General features: G+C 45.7%; 1 protein-coding gene across 1 annotated transcript in view; it reads left to right on the top strand.

Moving 5' to 3' along the window:
* Positions 1-26,063, top strand: part of fbn2b (fibrillin 2b) — a 59,552-nt gene that overhangs the window by 15,614 nt on the left and 17,875 nt on the right. The window contains exons 5-24 of the mRNA XM_084011227.1: positions 482-577; positions 1,246-1,341; positions 9,036-9,233; positions 12,611-12,736; positions 15,974-16,099; positions 19,662-19,814; positions 20,802-21,047; positions 21,145-21,288; positions 21,522-21,641; positions 21,782-21,907; positions 22,001-22,123; positions 22,328-22,603; positions 22,687-22,740; positions 22,819-22,944; positions 23,111-23,236; positions 23,940-24,059; positions 25,032-25,169; positions 25,364-25,414; positions 25,529-25,654; positions 25,773-26,000. Coding sequence (XP_083867353.1) covers positions 482-577; positions 1,246-1,341; positions 9,036-9,233; positions 12,611-12,736; positions 15,974-16,099; positions 19,662-19,814; positions 20,802-21,047; positions 21,145-21,288; positions 21,522-21,641; positions 21,782-21,907; positions 22,001-22,123; positions 22,328-22,603; positions 22,687-22,740; positions 22,819-22,944; positions 23,111-23,236; positions 23,940-24,059; positions 25,032-25,169; positions 25,364-25,414; positions 25,529-25,654; positions 25,773-26,000 — 2,799 coding nt within the window. The remainder of the gene's footprint in view (positions 1-481; positions 578-1,245; positions 1,342-9,035; positions 9,234-12,610; positions 12,737-15,973; positions 16,100-19,661; positions 19,815-20,801; positions 21,048-21,144; positions 21,289-21,521; positions 21,642-21,781; positions 21,908-22,000; positions 22,124-22,327; positions 22,604-22,686; positions 22,741-22,818; positions 22,945-23,110; positions 23,237-23,939; positions 24,060-25,031; positions 25,170-25,363; positions 25,415-25,528; positions 25,655-25,772; positions 26,001-26,063) is intronic.

The raw sequence follows: 26,063 nt of genomic DNA, 5'->3' as shown, positions 1-26,063 counted from the left end.
AAGCCTCTTAATGTGTTTAAGTGACCGTGGTTCTTTAAGTCGCTGGTGCTTGGGAACGATTGTTAATGTGGTTTTTAATTGGGTAATAATATAATGAAGCAATTTAGCCGCTCGGTAGATTTATCCTCCCGTTGAATCTCCTTAAAAGTCGAGATTTGGTTGATGATAACTTTAGGATTAAACCTTTGTAATACAGAAGTCGTTGACTCAAAGCACATGTTTAAAGTTTATTCTTCTTTGTCCTATTGTTCTGTTGGAGATAGAACCTTCTAAACGTGGCTGTGCATGCCACCATGGACTACTTCTGTTAATATTCTGTTAATATAACCACCAACACCAAGTGCAGATGGAACCAGAGAGCCTGATCTGCTCCAGATTTATGCCTAAAGTCTGTCATGGCAGTTTTTCCTCACCTCCTCCTATGGAAAACAGATCTTGTTCACACTTGTCTTTGTCTCCCTCCTCTCTCTCTCTCCTGCAGTTAATTCCTGTAACGTCAGGTGTATGAATGGAGGCAGCTGTGCAGAGGACTCGTGCTCCTGCACGAAGGGCTACACAGGAAACCACTGTGGACAACGTGAGTGAAACCGCTGCAAAGTCAGCACACCTGGGTTTGAGTGAGTGCATGAGTGTGCACTGTGTCACCTGTTAGACTTAGAGAGGAGCAAACGTCTTCAAAAAGATGACAATGATGGAAATTCTGTCCTCACTTTGACTTGCTATTCATAGAAACTACATTATACGTATTTCTATGTATTTATTCCTGTCTTTATCTTAGACTTTACTGTGCGGCCGTTTAAGGCTTGTTTAGGTTGATTTTGGGCTCCAGAAAAAGTTTAAAGCAAAGTCTGTGTTGTTGGCGAAGGAATCAATGTCATATAATTATTATAATTACTTAATTATTAAATATGGAAGAAGGGTTATGGAGAAGGGGTGAGAGTAAGTACGTTTTTCTTCTTCTCACTCCTTTCCGAGCTGTAAAGAAAAAAAATGCTTTATGATTTTCTCTGCAAATATTGCTTGGAACGTCTAATTGTTTGACTACCGGTATTTTGATTTTTGTTGTTGTTTTTTATTCCTATTTTATGTCTTTACTTGTTCGGAACAAATAAACAAATACAAATATATATGCCAAATAAACAAACAGCATGTGTTTATGAGTCGTTATAGGAGTGATTCGAAGGTGAAGAGTGTTGAGTGTGTGTTTTCCCCGTGAATCACACGTTTCCTGTGTTCCTCCCGTAGCCGTGTGTGAGAACGGCTGCCAGAACGGCGGCCGCTGCATCGGGCCCAACAGATGCGCCTGTGTCTACGGTTTCACTGGCCCGCAGTGCGAGAGAGGTGAGTGCTCGTCCCCGTCTGTGTGGAAGTGGTGGAGGCCTGCTGGTGCTGTTTTTGTTGTTGTTTTAGTCGTTCTCGTATTATATTTAACAATGTTGTACTCACCAGCTTCATTGTTGAGGTGTGAGAACGTGGCGACATCCAAAACGGACGAGACCGTCAGCCAATATGTAAAAAATACCCAATTAACACACCTTTTTGGGAGAAAAATATGTTTTTTCAATTCAATTGTCCCATTGTTTCGCTTAACTTTAACCTACGGTTCTGAACATGGTTGGGCCTGACTGCCATCTTCTGTGAGCTTATTCTTTCCACCACTCTAAAGTTGGAATCATTTGCAAATGTCTTGTCTTTTATAGCGCCAAACAAATGTTAAGCATGAGTTCATATCACCTGGGTAACTGGGACACATCATTGCACCTGGTCAAAAGTCATTACTGATGTATTTAAATAGGAATAAACAGAGGATTGTGTCCGAATCCAGAATATTCCAACTGTTTGCTGTCGGCAATTAACTCTAATTAACTGTAACTGATTATTATTGCAACTACGTGAAAATGAAAGTAGTATATTTGTCTCAAAATGAAACCCCACCGTCCGCCTCGATTAAAAATAACCTTTATCGGGTTTGGAAGACTTTTAACAGCGCTCCCTCCCACACACACTCCCTCTAATGCGAAGGAAGATTTGGGAGCGGGGAGGCTTTGATGTGTTGCTCTGCTATCAGTCCAGACGTTCACTGTTAGTTCATTACTCCGGTGCTCACTGAGCATTCAGGCTTCCTCCAACGTGGATGACTTCATACAGTTGGCTCAGACAGGACAGTGGGTGTCCGTCTCCTGAGCTTTGAACAGGAGCCCGAGGTATGCGTGCGGTGGGAAGTGATGGCGGGGTGTTGGGAGTAGGTGGTGCAGTCACGTGGCAGATGGGGGGGAAAAAAAGAAAAGGAGAAAAGTTGACGGCTGCGGCTTGATTTCTGTTAACCTCGCTTCACCCTTTCGGAGAAGCGGGGGAACCTTCACACCTGGAGAGAGATATATTCTCTCTCACCAGAACTCACCTTTGTGTGACCCCCACCCTCCACCTCCTCCCTCTCTCCTCCTGCTGTGAGCCACGCTGAGGTAGAGGAAAGTTCTGCATTCCTGTTCCTACCTATATATAATATATATTCTGTTTCTTTCTTCTATACTTTTCTCTCCACTCTGATGTTTATGTAACCTTTCTAGCCTTTATCTCTACATCCCTCAAATTGATTTCTCCCTGGAACTCTGGGGTCTTGTTTTCTGGGAAAATACAACATTTTGGGAGTTGAGTTTGTCAGAGGGAGCCTTAAAGACATCTGGCGATAAATCCCCCATCCGAACCCCAACCCTCTCACCCCCCCCACATCCCCACAGGACGGACAGAATAGACTTTTCTTTGTAGAGTGATCGTGGACATTTCCTGACGAAGAGTGGAGCAAGGTAGGGAAGAAGAGACGCACGCCGAGAGGGGGAGACAGAGATGGGGAGGGGGACGAAGAAGAAGAAGAAGAAGGGAGGAGCAGGGTGGGATGGACTCCCCAGCTGTGTACACAAAGCCTGGTGGAGGGGAGTACAAACACTCTCCGTGTTGCAGGAATGGGGGAGACTTGCTGGACCTGTAGGCGATCTTTGTTTGTGTGTTTTTTTGTCAGAGTCGAGGCTAAATTTGTCAAAACTTCATCGGCATAATTCAGAAGAAATCACATTAGTGGCAGCAGACTGAGAAATGACCACAGCCACCGTGCGTTGGATACGAAAATAAGTAAAAGTTGGACTTCAAACTATTTGAATTGAATCAGTTACAGCATTTATTTTTGACTCGTCACCGCATCTTTAGCCAACGGGTCACTGAGAACGTTTAAACATTTGTATCTGTCCATTTGCCAGAAAAACAACTCGGGAATTATTAGCCGCGCCGATTCACAAATCCAGAGAAAGGTCCTCTGAAATGTTCAATAATTTTGATAAACGACCAGCCTCTTTCATCAGTGTTGTGTTTGGCCTGAAAATGGACGGCGTGCGTCTCCCCGGTGTGACCTTTAGCGCTCTTACGGTGGTGGATTGTGGTCTGAGAGGCCGATGAGTCAGTACATTCGCTGTGTGATTCAGTGAGGAGACTGCTGATGAGCTGTGACTGTGAAGGCAACGGGATGGGTGAACCAGTCATGGGGAACACCTCTGTGTGTGTGTGTATGTGTGTGTGTGTGTGTGTGTGTGTGTGTGTGTGTGTGTGTGTGTGTGTGTGTGTCACCACCATTATTCAGCAGCGATACGTGTGTGAATGCACATTTATTCAAACCTTTACGTGGGTTTTTGTCTCTAGACGTCTTAAAATTAAGTAAATTAAATGTGCACCATTATGAGCCCTTTGCACTTTTTTGTGTTAATGCTCAGTCCAGTAAATCTATAATCACATAGGAGCAGGCCGGTGACGTCAAGGCCATTCTGAGGTGCTGGAAGAGTAGGATGTTGAGCTATTTCTGCTCTATTGACTCTGGATCAGATTGGACAGAAAATGGCTGGACAGGACGCTGGTGGAAGGGTGGGGATCGGGGGGGGGGCAGTCACGGGTCACTCTGTGGAAAATATTCCCAGTGACAATTTACTTGGAGTCAGCCAGTTTGGAGCCGTGCTAAATTTGATTTGCAGCGAAATCTACGAGTGATATACTAATGCGGCATGACGTCGCCTCTTAACGTCGAGCCCATAATGTGTGTTTTCCACACGACGAACCCCGCGAAGCCACAAAGGAGCCGATATCGACTTAAGAACCCCGGCCGAGAGTGTTTTTAAAACTCTTACCAGGCTGTGTTTTTAATCCACGTCTGGGAAGGAGTCTCACTGGGCTCCACATAATGAGAGCAGTGCTTCATCCAGATAGTATGTGTAATTATATGCTCCGAATTAAATCATCATGTTAGGCATTGGGGTGTAATTACCAGCGTCGCGTTTCACAAGTTGTTTTTAGTCTTAGTTTTCATGGGGGCCACTAAATGTTCATGGTCTATCTCATAAACAACCAAAAAAAAAAAGAAGAAGAGGAGGAAATTATTCACCAGCGGTCGGGCCAAATGTGAGAGGCCCTCGGTACGTTCCAATCAATACTCCAGCAGCCTCACAGGATGGCGATGAAGGCCGCCGTTTGATCCGGCTTGATGAAAAATGGGGCCGAGGAGGCACTACAAAGACTTCTCCCTCCCGACTAAGTCACATGTCCCATGAGTGGTAGTTGTTGATGGAGCCTGGCTGCGTGGAGTCTGCATCATTGTTCCACTGCTGGACAGCATTGTGATGGGAAGCCTCCCAAAAAACAGAAATAGCTGTGGAAGTCGAGATTTTGATTTTTGTCGGGACAATGAAGGTTTGACTTAATGCCACGAGCTATGACATCACAATACCAACGACAGTTAGCGGGTGTTACAAAAGGCCCCATAGTTACTGTTTTGTGTTGATTTTTCCACGTAGTCATTAGCTGCTAGACTTTCAAACCTGTGTAGATTGCCGAGGACGGCCACGTCCATTCTCCCACAGCTGTCACAGTCGCTGTGGGTGTGTGTGTGTGTGTGTGTGTGTGTTCACTATTTAGTCACGTTTGGGTGCTTTTTACTGTGGAAGGAATGAAAGGAGCAGACTCCGCGGGGGAATGATAAGGGATCAAGGGAAAGAGTGATTTCAAGCTTGTTGATAATGGCACTGATGAGACCATCAGAGACTGTTATGGTTGGCTGCGTGAGGATAAACCTCCCAAACACACACAGACGGTCGCACAAAACGAGCACAGACACACACACACACACACACACACACACACACACAAACAAACAAGCCCACACATTTGAATCCTTTATTTATATCCACATCAAGCGAAGGACGCACGGACACAAACAATGCGATGCAATCATAAATTCCACAAGAGCCGCCAGACATGTGCTCAGTCTGCACACACCAGCCAAACATGAAACGCACACACATACACACACACACACACACACACACACACACACACACACACACACACAAACACACACGCACGAAGGATAATTAGATAATGTCTCCGTTTTTCAACAGGTGAGTAACAGCATGACGTTCAGGCTGAGAGTAAACCTTCCAGCTGTATAAAGTCTAGAGAGGACATCCGGTTTGAAAAGACACACACACACACGCACACACACACACAGTGTGTATATATGTATATACATTTGGTCTCTAAATTCATTGGACCTGTTGACCCCTTGTCAGAGTATAAATGATAATCGCTGCGTTTCCATGTGATCAACTCATATTTCAGGCTTCTTATCTCCCCAGACCTCCTCCCACGGGAGTTTTGTAAATACTTCAGCAGTTATTAATGAATCTGAAATGGGATTTTTTTTCCCGCCCTCTCTTCTCGTGCCATTGCTCCGTTCCCCTTCTAGTGCTCGGGTCAATGCCCCTTCCCCATCTCTCCGATCCCACAGCTGGACGGAGAGGTTGATGGGAAAACGCTTTCATAGAAAGGGTTTGCGTTCCATACGGGATTAAATCCTTTTTTCTTCACCTTCCCTTCCTTTAATCCAACTTTCATTAGAGCAAAGACTAATAGGCTTTAATGTCTGATTTCTTTTTTTTTAATATTAGATTATTATGTGGTTGACTTCATCTTATGTGAGGGGTCGTATCCCGTTAACATCGTCTGATATGATCTCTGTGGACTGATCTGGGTGAAAGGCTACAAGGGCTTTAACCGAATGCTGACATCTATTCATGGAAACTTTTTATTAGAAATGTTTTTTCTTTATAAATGTATAAACGTCCCAAATTCCCATAATAGGAGGAAAAGGACTTGGAATGCTGGTTATGAATGAAACCGGACACATCTGGATGAGTGACAGAGGTTGGTGACGGAGGATTTGGTATAAGGACGAGGCCTGGTGAATGTTTCTGATCTATCGAGCAATTTCGGACACTAATTAGACCAAATTACTTCCGAATGTTGTCGGCAGGACCGAGGATGTTGGATCGCTCGTTGTCCGAACCTTTCCGACTCGCACATTTCCACGCATAACATACAGATGTGAATACCATGCATTTAAATTCATGCACGGTGGGGGCAAAGCCGAGCCTGAACACTCGGACTGCACACGTTGATGAGGTCACTGTGAGATCGCTGGCGTTTTAAAGAGAGTTCCAGCTCGGACAGATGCTGCGTTTCCCTTCAGGGGTCGTGTGTGTTTGTTCTGAGCGAGCATGTGTATGCATATATGTATTTAATTTATTGCACATGCATGCGTTGCTGGACTTGGCTGCTATGTGCGACTGTCTAGTGGTTGCTGGATGACACACTGGTTCGTTTTTTTGTCCGTTTGAACTCTTCCCAGTTGGATTATTTTAACGAGTCCCAAAACAAGACAACTGTTTGAGTGCAGATGTGAAATAAACAGTGTTGGCTGTGACTTGAGGAATATTTAGGAGCTTTGGTTTTGAAGGACAAGGATATTTTTCTTATTGTCATGAAATTCCACGAAAAGACCAAAGTCAACAATGAATTAACCAACAGGGTTGTAACTGAAGCGTTATATAGCTTATTCTTTTTAGACAATTGTTAAAAATACCAATAGCAGACAGAAATGCAGACGATGTGATGAGGAGTTCATTGATTTATTGGCAACAAATAGAGTCCAAAAACTGTCAGGAAACAGATGTAAGACTGGAACTCAAACACTAATGTAAGAAAACTGTTGAAATGATGATGTGTTGGAGTTCCAGTCAGCGTTGAGACGAGATCCGAAGAAGGATCAAAGTTATCATATCAAGCATCTCAACCCTTAGGAGAGCTATAAGGTGAACAACTGTTAGGAGTAGGGAGGAGGACTGAAATGTCAAAAAGGCGGGAGGAATTTTCTCCGAAACGCTGAGTGACGGCGAGTTAATGAAATGCTACAGATCAGATGGTGCATGCTGTCAAACTCATTAGAGATGCACCTTTTGGCTCTTCGGCAACTGGACAAACGCGACAGTGTTTTATTGATTTACACGCCGACTGACTTAGACCGGCCAGCAAGCGTGGAAACTGTTGAAAGCGGAGGCATTTTAACGTACTTAGCTTCTGTGTGTATTTGCTTGTTTGCAGATCATTCCTATTATGTGTTAGTGAATGCATGTAGCGTATAAGTCGTCTGCTCCGCTGAGCCAGCCGGGCCACATGGAGATGGAAGATCAAACAGCTGCTGATAAGCCAGGGGAGAGTAGAAGGCAGACAGACAGGAAGACTTGAGAGAGGGCAAAGAGGAGACAGATGGAGGCGAGCGGGGAACTGGCGTGAGCCCCAACCTGCATTCTGCATGTTCAGTTTGACCTACTTCACTTTCCCTCTCTATTTCCTCTCTCTCTCTCTGTGTTTTTTTTCCTTCTTTCTTTCTGCATCTCCTACTCTTTGCCCCCATTCTCTCTTGTGATCCCTTTTCATGTAGCACAAGGAACCAATAAGTCTGAAGACGGACTCCCACCAGACACTGATTCCTATCTACCCATGTCATTCAGAGCTGAGTTTCTCTCTCTCTCTCTCTCTAGAGTCTAACAGTCTACTTTTTTAAATGAAGGCTACATTAAGTTTGGCGCCACACAAAGGGAAGCCACCGTTAGCTGCACTGCTGCTATATATACTGTAGTCTAAGTAGAGTTAGGTGATCACTGAAGGCACATTATGTTCCCATATTATGTTTACTCGCAACATCTGTGCGAATGGCTGTGTGTATTCTCTCATCTCCACTGTTGTTGCCGTCCTCTCCAAACCGTTAGGATCTGCCCCGTATCAACACATCTGTCCGACTTCCACGAGACATTTTTTCCTGTTATTGGCAACATGTGTTGTGTGACGTCGTACGTGTGTGTGTGTGTGTGTGTGTGTGTGTGTGTGTGTTTGGACACAAACAGCGCATTGTCCTGAAGACGATATCCAGATGGTGTGAAATGTCAAGTTTCATTATTTTTTTTGGAGTGAGCGATTGTCACGGGGGTCGTCGTCACGGGCGACCACACCGCCAATCGGCTCGCTCGTACCGTCGTATCGACGGAAGCAGAAACCACCACTGTTTCGGTTCCGCCGCCGACTCCGGGTTGAACTGCTGGAATGTGACTCAGCACGTCAACGGGTTGACTTATTATCACAGAGACTAAATGCATAGCAGTCATTCAAATCCTATTTCTGAATTCCTGCGGAATGAAACAATCTGGATGTGTTTTCCACTTCGGTCTGAGAAGTTTAATAAGTGGATGCTTGAAATCACGTGCTGTTTTGCTACAAACTCTCGTATTGTTGTTCGTAAATCATGCTACTTGTAAATGCCCCTTTTTGTGAGCAGATTGTTGATTCAAAAATCTATTTTTTTTTTTATTTGAGGTCACGTTTAATGATCCAGTGAATCCTCCTCAAATGCTCTGCCAGAACATCCATTCCTTCATTTGTTGTTTGAGTGAAATTACGAAAGAAAGCAAAGATCAATGACTTGGATATTACAGGAAATATGCCTTCCCCATAAAGGAGACATCTCTCAACTATGAACTTAATCTGGTTTCATTTAAACGGTGCTCCAGATGTGTTCCAGGAGTCTGTTCAGAATCAGCGTTTCATCATTTCATCAATCCAAAATGTTCAATCCGTCGCTAAACAACGACCCTCTTTCCCGTCCGCAGACTACAGGACCGGGCCTTGTTTCACCCAGGTGAACAACCAGATGTGCCAAGGCCAACTCAGCGGAATCGTCTGCACCAAGACCCTGTGCTGCGCCACCATTGGCCGAGCGTGGGGCCACCCGTGTGAGCAGTGCCCCGCCCAGCCGCACCCCTGCAGGCGAGGCTTCATCCCCAACATCCGCACCGGAGCCTGCCAAGGTCAGACCGGAGCACCCACACTCACACACGCCTCCTTTTCCTCTACGCACACCTGGAAGAGCTTCTTTTTGACACACACACACACACACACACACACACACACTGATAAACAGTGCAACCATTACTTTATCTGTCATTATCTCAGCTGCAAGTCCGGCCCACAACACCCTTGAGGTAGTGTTTGCAACATCGAGGATGTTTACATGTACACAAATACCTGCAGGCCAAATACTAGCTTGTACTTTCCTGTTAAGGTCTTATTACGCAGAAGCCGTGTACATATATTTTTCTCTTTGTATTTATTTGCCTTTTGGACAGAGAGGGTGATAATGGGACATAATGAGTTAGCAAGAATGCTAATTTACATCCGTAGTTTTGTAGTTACAAAAACAGAGACATTATGATACTAATATATGAGTAGAAAAACAAAATACTTTTGTTTTAGCCGTTGTTTGAGATGGCTCTTAAAAGCAGAACATGTAGGGCGGCTTATAGTCTACATGTGGTGATCTATGTGGCTCTCACAGTCCCCTCTAGTGGTGGGCCCGGTGCCACTGTCAGCCCTCGTTGTTATTCATTCATTTAAAAGAGGTGGCTCAAAACATTATACATGAATTCCCAAACTCAATATATATCATATTTTCCAGAATTTAAGAATGATGGAATGAGGGTAGAAGTTTTCATCAAAAAGATGTATGGCTTATTGATATGCATGTCATTATCACACCCAATACCCAATGTATTTAAAAAAAAATCATCCTTGTTAAGACCTCCTGGCAGCTTTAACTTTAAGAAATGGTCAGGTTTTCTTAAAATTTGTACATTTTCTGGTGTTTGATACGCTTTTCACATGACTTTTACAGTTAAAATGTAGAAGTATGGTCCATAAACAGGGCAATATGTCACCCAATGATATCAGATTAATAGCAGAATACCAATGCATATGTATTAGGTAAAGAAAAGATACTTAAAGCATTTATTTGTGACAGATATAGTACGACATAACAGAATCAAACAGTTCTGACTAAATATGTCCAAAGAGTGAGATCTAGATAAGATAAAAGAGAGACTGAGGGCATTTCCTGAACTGAGATTCACCTTCTCTCACCAACATTCCTGCTGCTGGTGTCCCAGAGCCCCCTCAGACCAGACCACATTCTCCCTGCATGCCTCTCTAATAACCTACAGCCCTGACCAGACTAAGCAATAAGACTGCATCAATACATGACACATGTGGAGGTCGTGTCCCTTGTTGAACGAGGCCAGCGCCTGCCACACCCAACACCACCCAACACCACCCTGGAAGACTGCGATGGTGGACGTCTCGCACTTCAACAGTTAAAGTTCATGTGTTTATGTAGGAAAGTCTAGGGATTATAGCAAACTCAAGTCTTGTTTACATTTCTGATTACACATGGTGGGTTTATACCCATACGTGTTCAATGGCAGATATGTGGACCGGGTGTGTAAAACGCCTGGTTCCAACTGTATGAATCTCTGCCAGAATCTCCCACTAAGGCCACGTTTACACGTAGAGAAGAGAAATTAATATTTACCCCCTCTCCATTTTCTAAAATAACATTGTTTTCAAAAGTTGTCATTTCCATCAACCTGCATAAATCCACCGTCGAGCACCATTATAACTATCCCAAACCTATGGGCGGCAGTGTAGGGAGAGGGATAAAGCCATGCAAGCCAATCAGAACCCTCAGAATCCACAACAACGAATAACCCCGTTTCTCCCAGTTGACACGACAACACATAACCGGCGTTATCAGAAATTTGGCCGGAGTTTTTAGAAATAATCGATTTCTGTGATAAAAACAGGGTTTCCGTGTAAGTGAGAGGCCAAACCGCGTGGAAATATCTGCGTTTTCCCTTCGTGTAAAAGGGGCCTTAGTCAGCGATTCAGATAACGGACAAGTGACGTGAAACACTAAAGGCTGTTCAGTCAGTTTATCATGAGTGGAGTGGACGTTGCAAACGCATAAAAAGAAAAAGTATCATAAGCTACATGTCCCACCAGACCATAGACTCTCAAACTGGAGCTTCACCAAACAAAACCAAGAGAGAAAAAGGGGATCCACCTTCAATCAAGCCAGCTTATGAAGCCTGCTCGGCAGGTGCTGCAAATCACCTGATTAGATGGGCGGGGCCAAACGGCCAGACCTGAAAATAGGAAATACCATCAGGGAGTGTAGCAACGATTCTTGATGTACATATTCCTGTGTAGAGATTGAGAGATGTGTGTTAAAACATACCAAAGGGATGTATCACAGTCCTCCATCAGCTATCGTACTACCGTTCTTCACATGTTTTAGCCCGTATACATTATTTATGAGAGTATTTCTAAAAGGTAACACATCTGGGATCAGTAACTGGGTTGTATTTAGCTCCACGGCTGTCTGTGTTCTGGACGTGGCTGCCAGACTGCTCATATGTCAGCAGTGTGAAACAATCGCTCAGATATCTCCTCTCTCTTTTTACCGTCTGTCTCTGAATCTCTGTTTCCATCGATTGTCCCTCAAAGACACCTAGTCTAGTCGCGAGTCTCGAGCACCGTCTCCCTGGCACGAGTACAAAGAACACCTGACCATGAACCCCAATCAGAATGTTGGCCGCAAGACGCTTTTCTTCCATTTTTCTATGAGCCTTTTTGGCAAAGACGCAGACGTTGATTTTGACGATGACGTTTTTCTTCCTCATGGGAAGCCACGGTTCAACATTTAAACGTGTCCCCACAGTTTATTAGTTTCACATTTCACTTTTCCAACCAACACTCGGCCTGCAAAGAGGAGCTTTAACAAGTAGCGGCTTCTGCCAGGACTTAAGAAGAACAATATGAGCAGTAACACAGCAGCTCATGCGATTTCAGGCATTTTCTTATTGGAGATTAAACTGCAAAACACGTCTAGATTGCTTAATTCTGTAAGAAATTAGCAATACATGTGTGTGTGTGGATCACACAGTTCCCGTTTACAGGAACCCACCTCCTGAAATGCCCCAATACTGGGTAAAGTGACTCACATTGAATGCTGGGAAAACGTACGTTTAAGAAGCCATTTCCTGTTCAGAACGAGAGCTTGAGTGGGTTTTTTTCTGGAAGTGGTGTTAGACATCACGGCCGGCGCCAACTTGCTTTCAAGATGTGGAATAGAAGAATGGAGAGCAGTGTTTTAGAAACATGCTCCATAATGTGCTTTGGAGCGTATAACTCATACCAATTTGTATTTTTATGGAGTCCTTTTTCAGGGTATTACAAACACACTGTAGGATGCTGCAATCTCCTAAGTCAATACTCTGCAAATGCCAGTAATTATTCGAACTGTTGGCTTTTTTCTGCTTCTGATGACAAATGTCTTCCTTCCCTCTGGTAGATGTGGACGAGTGCCAGGCGGTGCCGGGTCTCTGTGCCGGAGGTAACTGCATCAACACCGTGGGATCCTACGAGTGTAAATGTCCCGCCGGCCACCGTCAGAGTGAAACGAGCCACAAATGTGAAGGTGAGCGACTCAAACACAACGGCTAAAGGAGGAAACCTGAATGATGAGGAGCAAAGGTATAGAAAAGGTATTAGAAATGGATCAGATTTGCGTAAGCCTGGTTTATAAGGAAACCACGAAGACTCACGTGCTGCCATTGTCCAAATTGCCAGAAGATGAGTGAAAGGTGAACTTTTTCAGGTAAAACAATGCGTTTTGAGCCGGGTCTCAAACACTGTTATTAAAAGAAAGCATCAGTAGGCGGTTGAAGTAAGTATCCTTGAGCTAGACATTGATTTCCTGATAGCTTCATGGTTACTGATCTGTAACCCATTTTACTTTATTCTGTCTTTATAGAGGGAAAATAAAAAGTGCCATGATATTCTCAGGCCCAAGGCTTTTTATTTGTGACCCAAATACTGAATTCCTTGATATGAGGCAAAGACAACCAAGCTAATGTTTGCATTTTATTTTGAAACTACAGAACTGAAAAAAATAACAAGCTGATTTGATTCTAAAGCATGGCAAAACTATATCTACTTGACTGGAGTCCTCAAGTATGTACTCAATCCAAAAGAATCCAGTGGAACTTAAATTAGATTATAGTGAGTTAGTGGTGAGACGGTCGCTCCGTGATCGGATCAGGTCACAAATCTCTACGGGCGTTCAGAAAAGTGACAACATGTTGGGAGTTAAGGAAGTCCGGACGTGTGCACTTACACACATACATACCATGGAAACACACAGAGTGGATTCACGTTACGATGTGTGGATTGGATGGAATCTGAACAATGCCCAGGCTGAACAGTGGGATAGTTAGCCAGGCCGAGGCTGTGTCTGTTGGACTGAAGCCGATGTGTTCTTAGTCTCGAGGACGGATTACACAAAGCTCTCGGACCGCTTCGGCTAGATGACATCGATTCCACTGAACCAACCGAGGCCGAACCTGGCCATCGCAGAGAATCAGTGGACGGGTTATTAACTTGAGGATGCTAGCGTCTCCACGTCACATTCACGGGAAGAAACTATCACCACACGTGGAAAAGTGGATTAAGGAGGAAAGCTGGGAGGATGACTTCATTAGTTCACCAGAGTCAAGTGATTATTTTCCAATATTCAATAATAAGTCACAAAATTCTAATTTGTCTGATAAACATCCTCACATTTTAGACACTGGAACCAGCAAATGTTTGAATAGCAACGAGTAAGAAGAGAAAGAGTTCAGTGTTCGTGAAAAACAAAAGAGCGACTGTGACGTTTGCCTGAAGTCACGGAGAAAGCCATGTTTAGTGAAATCTCAGAAACAATCAGACCTGGGTCCTCCGGGGGACTTTTATTGAAATGCCCTCCCAGCTAATGCACAAACAAGCCTCACTTAGTGCTCTCGGGTGAAATTACTGAGGGTTTTTTTTTGGAGCAGTTAAGATAAAGTGCAGTTAAGATGTCATGGGCGTCTGATGGTTTTGGGCACAACAAGGCACCTCGTTTTATGGCCTGCTTTTACTTCAGACTGTGCTTAGCAGCCCTCTCCTCCTCCTCCTCCTCCTCCTTCTCTTTTTTTTCTGCTTCTCCTTCCATTTTCCTTCCATAAATACAGTCTTTTGGCTCAAAACCAGCTGTTAGTGCTGAACAAAGAAATACTTACAGCATCTGGGAGACTTTCTCATTACGCACACGAAAAATAAACCCCGCCCCATCTCACGCTGAACCAACGAGTTCTGATGAGATGAAATAATGGAAACTGACTTACTTCATATATATATATATGTATATATATCAAAAATACCAACACAGTGACACAGTTGGAGACGTTTATCCAGGTGACACACATTTCCCTCCACACACACACACACGGTCAGTCCCTGGGCGCTCCGTCGGCGTGGACGCGTCATGTCTGGCGTCTTGTTGTTGCTGCTGACACAAGGGGCTTTTTACGGCCTCACCTCGGCCTCCTGCCACCGCTGACAGACAGCAGTCAGCAGGGGAAGAACAGAGCGACACACATGAATACCAGCTACACACTCTTTACTAGAAAGACAAACACACACACACACAAGTATTGCTGCACGCACCACGTCTATTGCTGTAATTAAGCCCCACAGTGGTGCAGTAATTACGTATGCGTATAAATAAGCGTGACACATCATAAAAACCCAATACCTTGTTGGAGCTGCGCTCCGTCCGAGGTTCCCCCCGTCATGGAGCAACGAGGCCTCCGCCCCAACCGATTAATGCGACTTAATGCCATCATAAAGCCGGGGGCCCTGGCCGAGCGCCGGGGCCCGGGTACCTCTCACACATCGGACACATTCTTTTTAATTAGGTCAATGTATTCACTGCAGCCGTGGGACTTTTAAAAAACGTCATTTCTCTCACTTTTTTCTCCACCATTTGTGGATTTGGGGCAATTTGCGGATACCGCAATTGCACATATAATGGAGCTGAATGCTGAGCGGTATTAAACATGTGTTCTGGCTTATAGCATTGGAGGGTTCCTTGTGACTGTCAGCATTCGGTGTCCTCGTATGATCGTTACGATATCTTATCTTATTGTACGTTTTTTTATCCTATGAACCCCAATTGGGCTCCGATTTTTTTTTATATTCTGCTTTGAGGAACACAAACAAAATACGCCAAATGTATCAAATGTCACAAGCGGCAGATCCAAACATAACAGGTTTAATAAGATACAGTCCAAATACTAAATCACTAGATATCTGGAGCAAGTAAAGAAGACGACAAAAGCATCCGGTGCCAGATTTCTCTACTTGGCAGTTTATTCGGTGCTCCAGACTCGTTACAGTAAAACAACTATGCGTAAGAGACTCTTTTGTTTGTTTTATATTTATTTTGATTTGTTGTTATTATGTTTGCAACCTAATACTTGATGCATTTGAGCATCGGTTGCCTTCGTAGGAACCGTTCATTGGCTCTCCTCTAACCGTTTGTGGCTCGCGATCCGGGTGTTTTAGCCGGAACAGAAGCCACCGCAAGTGAATGAATTCCAGTTCAGCCGACTGCAAATCTGTTTGATTTGCTTCATTAGTCCTCGGGGAGTAAGCCGTTGCTCCATGGCAATAAACTGTTTTACTGCAGAACGCTACCGTATCTTTCCAAACAAAGAAACAATTTGAAAACATTAAAGAAACCATTTTTTTTTTTGCCTCAGCTGGAGAAGTGAGTCGTGCTACAAAGATGTGTCCTGTGATGTGATGAGGTATCTGTGATGTAACTGTGTGTGTGTGTGTGTGTGTTCAGACATCGATGAGTGCAGCACCATCCCCGGGGTGTGTGACGGAGGAGAATGCACCAACACTGCCGGTAGTTACGTCTGCACCTGTCCACGAGGCTACGTCTCCAGCACGGATGGCTCCAGATGTGTGGGTGAGTCTCTCTCTATGCACACACACACACACACACACACACACACACACACACACACTTCCAACTTCCAACACAATAATGCCCGACAGTGAGAAAGCACATGTGTTTACGACTATGAACAGGTTCCTGAAGAGTAAATCAATACAAAGTGTGTTGCTGTTGTGTCGCCGTACCCTTTTTTTTCTCTTTTTTTTTTAAAAAAGGTCAGCAGTCTTGAGTGCTTTCCACTCTCCAAGCACTGCCTACTCATTTGCATGTACTCTATGAGTCCATGCAAATCTGTCTCTCTCACACATTTGGGCATTTCCTTCCCCCCCGGCTACCTAAAGGCGTCCCATCTGGCCGCTACCTTCCCTCCCTCCATCACTGCTTCCTGTGAGTCACGCTGGCCTGTGGTCACCATGTGCAGACAAACACACTTGCACGCACCGTTTGGCCTTGACAGCATTAATCTACTCTAATGTCCGTGCCCCCCCCCCTTCTGACTCATTCCAACGCACACACACACATGTACAGTGCATACTTAACTGACGCGTCCCATGAAACACGACCAGGTGTTAATGTATTCCCGCATTCCTCGCCAATCACGGGCCGCCGCAGTGGAACGCAACCAGGTGGTAATACTTTATTTCAAGATTTCAAGACAGCTCAGGGTCTGTCCGTTTCAGCCTATCAGCATCACGAGCCCCGGCTCAGATCTCCTCCAATAAAAAGCTCTTATCGCAGAGTAAACCTCTGCATGGGTGTCGTTGAGAATAGTTGTTTTTCTAGTTTAAATGCAATCATTCCTCCGCTTTTGTGACCTTACTTTGGGAAAACGTTTGAGAGGAAATGGGTTGAAAAATAGAAAAAGAACAATGCTTCGACGTAACAGGCATAGGGATGTTGTTTAAGGGGAAACTGTGAGGAAATATACCAGGAGAGAACAGCCAACATGTGGAGGGAAAAGAAGAAAACGAGGTGATGGAAGACAAACAGATGAAGCATCGGAGAGAAGAGTGAACAATACAGAAGAAAGGATCATTACAAATATGCTAACTGGCAGCTGGATGTGTGTGTGTGGGAGAACGTGGATCCTGCATCGACACAGAGCTCCAATCACCCGCACCCAAAAGATCTCCATCTGTGTGCCGTTATGCGTGACTATTTCCCCCCTTTTTTCCCCTCTTTCCACTGTCATCCCTTTTCTTCCTCTTTGCCCTGAAGAGATATGCTACTCTCCGTCCAGATTCCCTTTCCCTTTTTTTTTTCTTCTTCCTGACTTTAATGTGGATCGCACCAGATCTCCTTCTCTTGGATTTACGGTAGAAAGTTATGCATCCTCTTGTCCCGCCTCTTCTAGCTGTTGTGGTACTTTTTTTCTCCTTCATCACCAAAACTGAAGCATTCTTGCAGTCCCGTCCTCCTTATCTATATAACTGATTCCTCTTGGACGCCCCCCCTCCCTCCATCCTCTGACATCTGGATCCTGCACCTCGTTTTCCTTCAGTTGTGGTTTCCAGTTGCTCTTCTGCAGCCTGTCAAAGGGAGAGAGAAGAAGAGAGAGAGAGAGCAAATAAAACAGGTGCCAGACCCAACCCCCATATATCCTTCCTCCGTCTCTGTCCCGCTTCCAAAATGGACAAGACTAGATTGGGAGGAGACGGAGGCAATGATAAATACAAACCAAAGAAAACCAGACGAGACTGGGTCAGGTCCAAACCAGTTATCCAAACTCAGACACAAACCTGGGCCGAGAAACTCTGAGAAACTCTGCTTCACGTGACTTTGACGCAATTCCCCGTACCGTCTGATCCCTCTGCCTTTTTTGTGGTCGGAGCATAAAGTGAATTAAAGAGAGAGAATTGTTTTTATGGGGCTGATGCCCTCGTGTTCTAGAAACAGGATGTATGTACCGGTATGTGCTCCTGCTTCGGGTCCTGAAGGCCGTGCGATGTGGATGTTGGCCTGTGTTTTGTGGGATGTACTGTGCCGCGGTAAAGTAGGCCAGTGGGAGCTGTTGGGGGGGCCTGACAGTAATCAGAGCCTAATGCCCTGTCACACAGTGGAAGCTCGGAGAGAGAGAAAAAAAAAAGAAGACCTGTCCAGTCAGTCAGTCTGTAAAAACACCTCAACAAATGAAAGCATATGCTTGTGTAGTGGAGCAACACTAGCGAGAAAACCCATGGTCTGGATCCAATTTAAATCATCATCATCATCCTCATCAGCAACCCCCAAACACACACACACACACACACACACACACCTGGCCTCCAGCTCGCTCATTCCTATGGGATGTTTTTAAGATTACGGCTGTGTGTGTTTTTTTGTATATTTATGTGTGTGTGGATATGTAGGGGAATGTGTGTGTTATTACATGTAAATGTGTGTGTACTGTACAGTATGTGCTTCCAGACACAGAGCCTCATGTTCTGTCTAATTGGCAAGAATTGCTTCACATGGAACTGATTAATTCCAGACTGCTGGCTCATTAGTGAGTTAATCGACTTGTGCTCCTCCCTCCAGTCCCCCTGTTCCTCCCCCCTTCATTCTGCCCCCCTCCCCTCTTTTCCCTGTAGATGCACTTAAAATTCTATTTCACATATGTTCACTTTCTGAAACAATACTCATTCTCTCGCTGTCTTTTATTCCTCTCTTTTCTTGGTATATTAATACCTAGAAACCCGCTCCATTTACTCCTTACACACATTCTCTCTCCCCTCTCCTGCCCTATTGACCCTGACCTGGAAAACTGTAACAAATTAGACCCCCCCTCCCTTTTGGAGGCCCTTCAGATGCCTGCAGTTAGTTGAGACCCTAGGCAACCTTTCCCACTGCCAGCCCATAAAGAAAGCTTCCTCCCAAGCCACCGTGGAGAGGGCCAGGCCAGCTCTCTGACTTACAGCACTGCTGGTTTGAGAGCAGCAATTACCTGTAACCTTTTCCCTGTAAAGCAGTGTCAGTAGTGGTAATAGTGCAATAGTCACAGTGCAATAGTGCATTTTAAAAAGAGTAACACCAGGCTGAAAAGCGGTGTATTACTGCCCCCTCTGGCTGGACATTGCTCTGCATACCCAACACCACCGATGGGAGTTGCACCTGTAACTACACAATAGTGATGTCACAGTGTACGGACACACCCCCAGAGTACACTGCTACATCACTACTGCAAAATAACAGTGAAACACTAAAAACAAGAGATTTCAGCATCTGCTAAATTGCTCTATAAGATTTTTTTCTGGTCACTTTGAAGAGTTGTATTCTTTAGAGAGTTGAATTATTACACATGATCTGTCTGGTGCTTTTATTTTAGATACATATTTTGTGATTTGTACTAAAGAGTAGACACGGTCGCGCACATCCAGTTCAAAAGGTGCTGGCCTCAAAATTGTAGACAGGAAAAGCAAGAAGAGGAGACCGCACACGGTCTCCTCTTCTTGCTTTTCGTGATTTGTACTAAAGACAGTTAACTTCATCTATAATACTGGAAATCATAAGGAGGAATAATGAGAAAAAACATCATATGTCCATACAGTAGAACTTTTCCATCGTCACAGTTCTAATGCATCCCCTCTTCCTTCAGATCAGCGCGTGGGCACCTGTTTCTCCGCTCTGGCTAACGGCCGCTGTGCCGCCGAGCTGAACGGCCAGTACACCAAGATGCAGTGCTGCTGTGACACGGGACGCTGCTGGGCTCTGGGACAGATCCCCGAGATGTGTCCCGTCAGAGGCTCTGGTGAGTATCCACGTCTCAGCTCGCTGATACCCAAACAAAGTGACGGCTGTGAGCTTTGAAATCAGGACAGGACATCCATCACAAAAAAGAAATGGGCAGTTTCCACAATAGATTGTCCTTGTGTGGACGAGCCAGTAGCCCGACTGGGCCCAATTAGTATATGACAGCAAGCCAAATTAGTCCAACACAGTTATGTTAGACCAGTTATGTGTGTGTGTGTGTGTGTGTGTGTGTGTGTGTGTGTGTGTTTGTGTGTGTGTGTGTGTGTGTGTGTGTGTGTGTGTGTGTGTGTGTGTGTGTGTGCGTGTGTGTGTGTGCGTGTGCACCGAAAACTGATGAGCATGATGTCATAGGCACAAACTAAACAGAAAAAGATGGAAGAGATTTGTGCGAGGATAATGAGCCATCATCTCCTCAGTCAAATCTGGATTTCAGAAACCTCTTCCTCTGCGTGAGATTGTGTGATTCAGAACTGATCTGTTACAGAACGTTCTGCTGCTTTCACTGGCACCGCCAACATTAGCTGTGTGTGTGTGTGTGTGTGTGTGTGTGTGTGTGTGTGTGTGTTTGATTTATTGTGACTGTTTTCTGAAGAACATACAAACATATACTCCAACAATGCACTCGACTTACTGTAACTGCAAGCAGAATACGGTCGATCATTATACGTCCACATGTTTCTCTTATTACTTGGTCAGGCTTCTCTCCAGTCTAAGCAGATCTGTGAGTGAGTCACTGGCCTTTTGTGAATTCTGCACTTCCAGGAAACAGAGAGAACAATTTCAATTGTATTACACTGTAGGATTTTGTGTGATCCAAAGGAGCTTTTCGAGCGAATTACGATAATTATCCATATGAACCATTTTGAAAACCAAAAAATCTTGGTTGGCACAACTGGAAATCTCATGAAGATGTTCGTCCTCGGCTTCGTCCAACAAATGACTTACAATTGAATGCATCCACTGACTTCTCCGCCTCTCTCCGTAGATGAGTTCAGGCGTCTGTGTATCGTGGGTGTTCCTCAGGGACACGGCCTCCCTCACGTCTACCCCAACGGACCCTTCCCCAATGGAAACGGCAACGGGTACAACTACCCAAACAAGTACCCTATTGGGCCTAACGGCAACGGAGGCATCGGTGGCAATGGCGGAGTAAGCTTCGGTGGGAACGGCGGGAGCTTTGGAGGCAACGGAGGGAGCTTCGGAGGCAACGGCGGAGGACACCAACAGATCGGTGAGTCGCCTTGTGGATTTGCCTGATAAAAGGCGCTCATTTCTCATCCGTTAAGTGTGCTGCGGTTTCGTTAACGTGTCCATCGTGTGTTTCTCAGGCACGGTTTCCGTGAACGACAGCATCGACGTGTGCAGACATTTCACCAACCTGTGTCTGAATGGACGCTGCATTCCAACGCTCCAGAGCTACCGCTGCGAGTGCAACATGGGCTACAGACAGGACGTCCGCGGGGAGTGTATCGGTAGGAAAAACATGCTCTCACACACACACACACACACACACACTGTAGAAAGTCAGTACTCAGTGATCTCCCCGAGTCACATCTGCAGACACAGGGACTATATGTGACAGTGCCACAGTTCATGGCGTATGCTGCACTGCCATCTTCTGCTGATTTAAGGAACTCAAGTGAAGGTGCAGGTGACGTCTGCTTGTATGTGAATTGTAATGTATCTTCTATGTTTCTGTCCCCAGATGTGGACGAGTGTGTGAGTAACCCATGTATCAACGGAGACTGTGTCAACACACCTGGAGGGTATCACTGCAAGTGCCACGAGGGCTACATCGGAACGCCTACCAAACAGGCCTGCAATGGTATGTCTCACCCACCGTCAAACTGTATTACCCAAAAAAAGAGTTTCTTTTATATGAATCTTACACACATATGTATCACTATCGTATAGTTATGACTGGTGGATACAATAAACCCTCTCTTCTCCTCCTCCTCTCTTCAGACATCGATGAGTGCATCGTGAACGGGGTGATGTGTCGCAACGGCCGCTGCGTCAACACAGAGGGAAGCTTCCAGTGTATCTGCAACGCCGGCTTCGAGCTCACCCCCGATGGAAAGAACTGCGTCGGTGAGGAGCCGGCGCAAGAAACGACTCGACCTTTCATGTGAACTTTCAACCTTCACGAATTGGACCCTGACTTGTCCTCTTGTGTCCCTTCAGATCACGACGAGTGCGCCACCACCAACATGTGTCACAACGGCATGTGTATCAATGAAGACGGCAGCTTCAAGTGCATCTGCAAACCGGGCTTCGCTTTAGCACCTAACGGACGCTACTGCACCGGTATGTAAAGACTTCCAAACACAGACCTTGGGTCAGCTCTTGAAATCCCTTCAGAACACTTTCTAAACCCATTAGTGCACAGAAATAAATCAATACGTATGTATTTTTATCGCTAACTTGTTTTCTTTGTATATTTAGCGTGATTTATCACAAAATCGCCCGTTCTGTACACTCATAAACCATCATGTGCCCTCCCTCCATCAGACATCGACGAGTGTCTGACTCCTGGTATTTGCATGAACGGCCGCTGCATCAATTCCGAGGGCTCCTTCAGCTGCGAGTGCCCTCCGGGCCTGGCGATCGACGTGGACGGGCGGGTGTGCGTGGACACCCACATGAGGACGACCTGCTATGGCGCCATAAAGATGGGCACGTGCTCGCGGCCGTTCCCCGGCGCCGTGACCAAGTCCGAGTGCTGCTGCGCCAATGCCGAACACGGCTTCGGAGAGCCTTGCTACCCCTGTCCCTCTAGAAACTCAGGTACAATCCGTCATCTGCTTTGTACTTTTTATTTCCGTTCAAAGGAAAATGAACATCCGGCTCATCTGATGCGTTTCTTTCAGCGGAGTTCCAAGCGGTGTGCAGTAGCGGTATCGGCATCACAGCTGACGGCAGAGGTGAGTTGTTCATGAGTGTGAATGTTTCCTACGGTGCTGTTTAGAAACACTCTCACCGGTCTCCCCGTCATCTCCCAGACATCAACGAGTGTGCCCTGGACCCGGACATTTGTCAGAACGGCATATGTGAGAACCTGAGAGGAAGCTACCGCTGCATCTGTAACATCGGCTACGAGTCTGACACCAGCGGCAAAAATTGCGTTGGTGAGTAGGGGTAGTATGGACATGCTAGCAAAGTCTGTTGTGTTATTGTTATTTATTTTGAAGTGTCACTTTAAAGGACAACACTGCTGGTTTGCATGAGGGCCCTATTATTAGAAATGTCATGACATCACCATTCCAACCATTTTCATCTCTCACCTCCCCACAGACATCAACGAGTGTCACGTGAACCGTTTGCTTTGTGACAACGGCCTCTGTAGAAACACTCCCGGCTCCTTCACCTGCTCCTGTCCCAAAGGATACGTGTTCAAACCCGACTCCGAGACCTGCGAAGGTGAGCGCTCGCACACACACGTTTCTCCGACATACAATCTTGGGTTTGCGCCGCCTCACATTCACTAGGGGGCACGAATCACACGATAACGATGATATCGCGATACTGCGATTCTACGATACACGATATATTGCAAGAAATCACCTACGATATGCATCAGGATATCTGTGTATCTGAAGGAGAATTAATCACATACTGTGTTTATTCACTGCATTGGGGTGTCAGTTTCACAGAATATGGGAAACAAAGAGTCTAAGCTTAGTCCCTCTTTAACACTCACTGACTGAACATGTCCATCGTTCCAATATAGACATAAACTGGCAAAAGGCCAAGAGGAGTCATGAAGTAGCGACTCTGGTGAGGCAAAATGATAACAGGCTTAATGCATGGAATCAGTAGATAACGCCTGCATATCTTAATACAAATAAGAAAAATTGTATTGATTTTCTTTTTAATATCGATATTTGTCGCCAGTGTATCACGATATATCGCCATTTCGATATATTGTCCCACCACTGACATCCACACGTGTTTTGTTGTGTTTATTTCAACCAACAATCGAGATAATTTCGAGTTGACATTAAAACCTCATGGAAAGAAAACACACACACTGTAACTGCCAAAACGGTGATGATGATGATGATCCGTTTGGAACCAGCCTCCCGGCCTTGACCCCTCCGGTGTCTGTTTGCACATGTTTCAGACATCAACGAGTGCGAATCCAGCCCGTGCATCAACGGGGCGTGTCGCAACGTGGCCGGGTCCTTCAACTGCGAGTGCACCCACGGAAGCAAGCTGGACTCCACCAACACCATCTGCGTGGGTAAGACATCCGTCCCTCTACCACCCCGAGGTGAGTGCTGCTTATTAGAGCAGCACCGCGGGGTGTCTAGGAACGACTCGAGATAATTATCACACGGCGAGGGGTGTCGACGGAGAGTATTTCTGGTTAATCACGTGAACAGAGGTCTACTTCTCCGCTTTCGGAGGCCGGTCAAGTTTCCAGGAGCAACCCAGAGACATAACCACGCTCCACACACACACACACACATGATAAATACTTGCATGCGTGGCCTTGGTTCACATGGAGATCGCTTTACTTCACAGAGATCCGGCCGCAGATTGAAAATGACATGCCGGTATGTGAGACTCTCCACGCCGAGGTGAAACCCTCCCCTTGTTTGGAGGTTTGTTACGTTTGGGAAATCATTCTGAGAAAGCTACATGCGAACACAGAACACAGATGTTATTGTAACTCGGAAAAAAGGGAGAATGAGTCATTGAATAAATACACTCATGCATATTGCATGAGCTGGCTCACTCAGAGGTCTGCACATTCCTCTTGGTTTGGTTCATTACTGCTTTCTGTTTTAGAGCCCATCACTCAGCGGGGGGAGAGAAAGGGGAAGTCAATTGCGGTTTTGTGTTTGGGTGGCCTCGCTGCTTTGGAGGAAAGGTGTCACTGTTATGACTGTTTGCTCGTTCAGTTCATTAGGAATGGAAGAGCATAGGATTAAACGTAATGATGCATGGGCTTAACGTTCCTCGGCTCAGCGTGAGGCCAAAGACACGAGTTTTACGGCAGTAATGGATGTCCAAGGTGACATTTTGATTATGTTTGTGGTGTATTTTGTTGCCATAGTTAAAGGTGCCCCTGTGGAGATTTTGACATTTTGATTACCGGAGTAATGAGCACGGAGCTGTTTCGTGCTCGAGGAAGAAAAACTTTCTTTGCAACACATCTCGTCTGGCGTTTTTAATGCAGTCTTCTCCGCTGTGACTTCCGCCTCCACAGACAGCATGCAGAGCACGTGCTGGCTGACGATCCAGGACAGCCGCTGCGAGGTCAACATCAACGGAGCCACGCTGAAGTCCGAGTGCTGCTCCACGCTGGGGGCCGCCTGGGGGAGCCCCTGTGAACCCTGCGAGACCGGTCAGTCAAAGTTATACTGCAGGTTCACATGTTTTTTGAGTGCTTTGGTCAAAAAGAAAGTACATTCATATTACGGACATCATATCTGGACCAAACTCTAAATTAAAGGCCAATATTTCCCTTACACTTCCCTTGCAAACATCCGGTGCTCACACACAAATCAAATCTCTTAATGTTTAACCTTTCCCCCTCAGACTCCGCCTGCTCTCGAGGCTTCGCTCGTATGAAGGGTCTCGTCTGTGAAGGTAAGACCATTCAGTAAAGACCATATCCTTATAATGTGCATTAATATTCTACCTGTGGATTTATTTTGAAGGAAAAAAAGCGTGTGTTTCACCGTTCTTAAAATGTCCCTGCAGACATAAATGAGTGTGAGGTGTTCCCCGGAGTGTGCACAAACGGCCGGTGCGAGAACACCCAGGGCTCGTTCCGCTGCGAGTGCGCCGAAGGTCTCACCTTGGACAGCACCGGACGCACATGTGTGGGTAGGAGGACCGCACACATCACACCAGTGCTGTTTTCATGTCTCTGCACTAGTTAGGATCGCTCGGGGAAACAGAGGTGACTTTGTTTTTTGATTTTTTCACCAAATACTTCTCCCAGATATGCGTAGTGAGCAGTGCTACATGAAGTGGCACGAGGATGAGTGTGGCGAACCGATGCCGGGGAGATACCGCGTGGACATGTGCTGCTGCTCGGTGGGTTCTGCCTGGGGCATCGACTGTGAGGAGTGTCCCAGACCGGCCACTCCTGAGTACAAGGCCATCTGTCCCAGGGGACCCGGCTTCGCCAACAGAGGCGAAATCCTGACCGGCAGACCGTTCTACAAAGGTATCGAGATGCTTTGTGTTGGTAGAGCCTCGTATCGCCAACGTCTACTCTGAAATGCTCAAA

This window comes from Eutrigla gurnardus (assembly GCF_963514095.1).
Source record: "Eutrigla gurnardus genome assembly, chromosome: 6".
Classification (NCBI taxonomy): Eukaryota; Metazoa; Chordata; class Actinopteri; order Perciformes; family Triglidae; genus Eutrigla; species Eutrigla gurnardus.
This window is presented reverse-complemented; position numbering and strand designations above follow the sequence as displayed.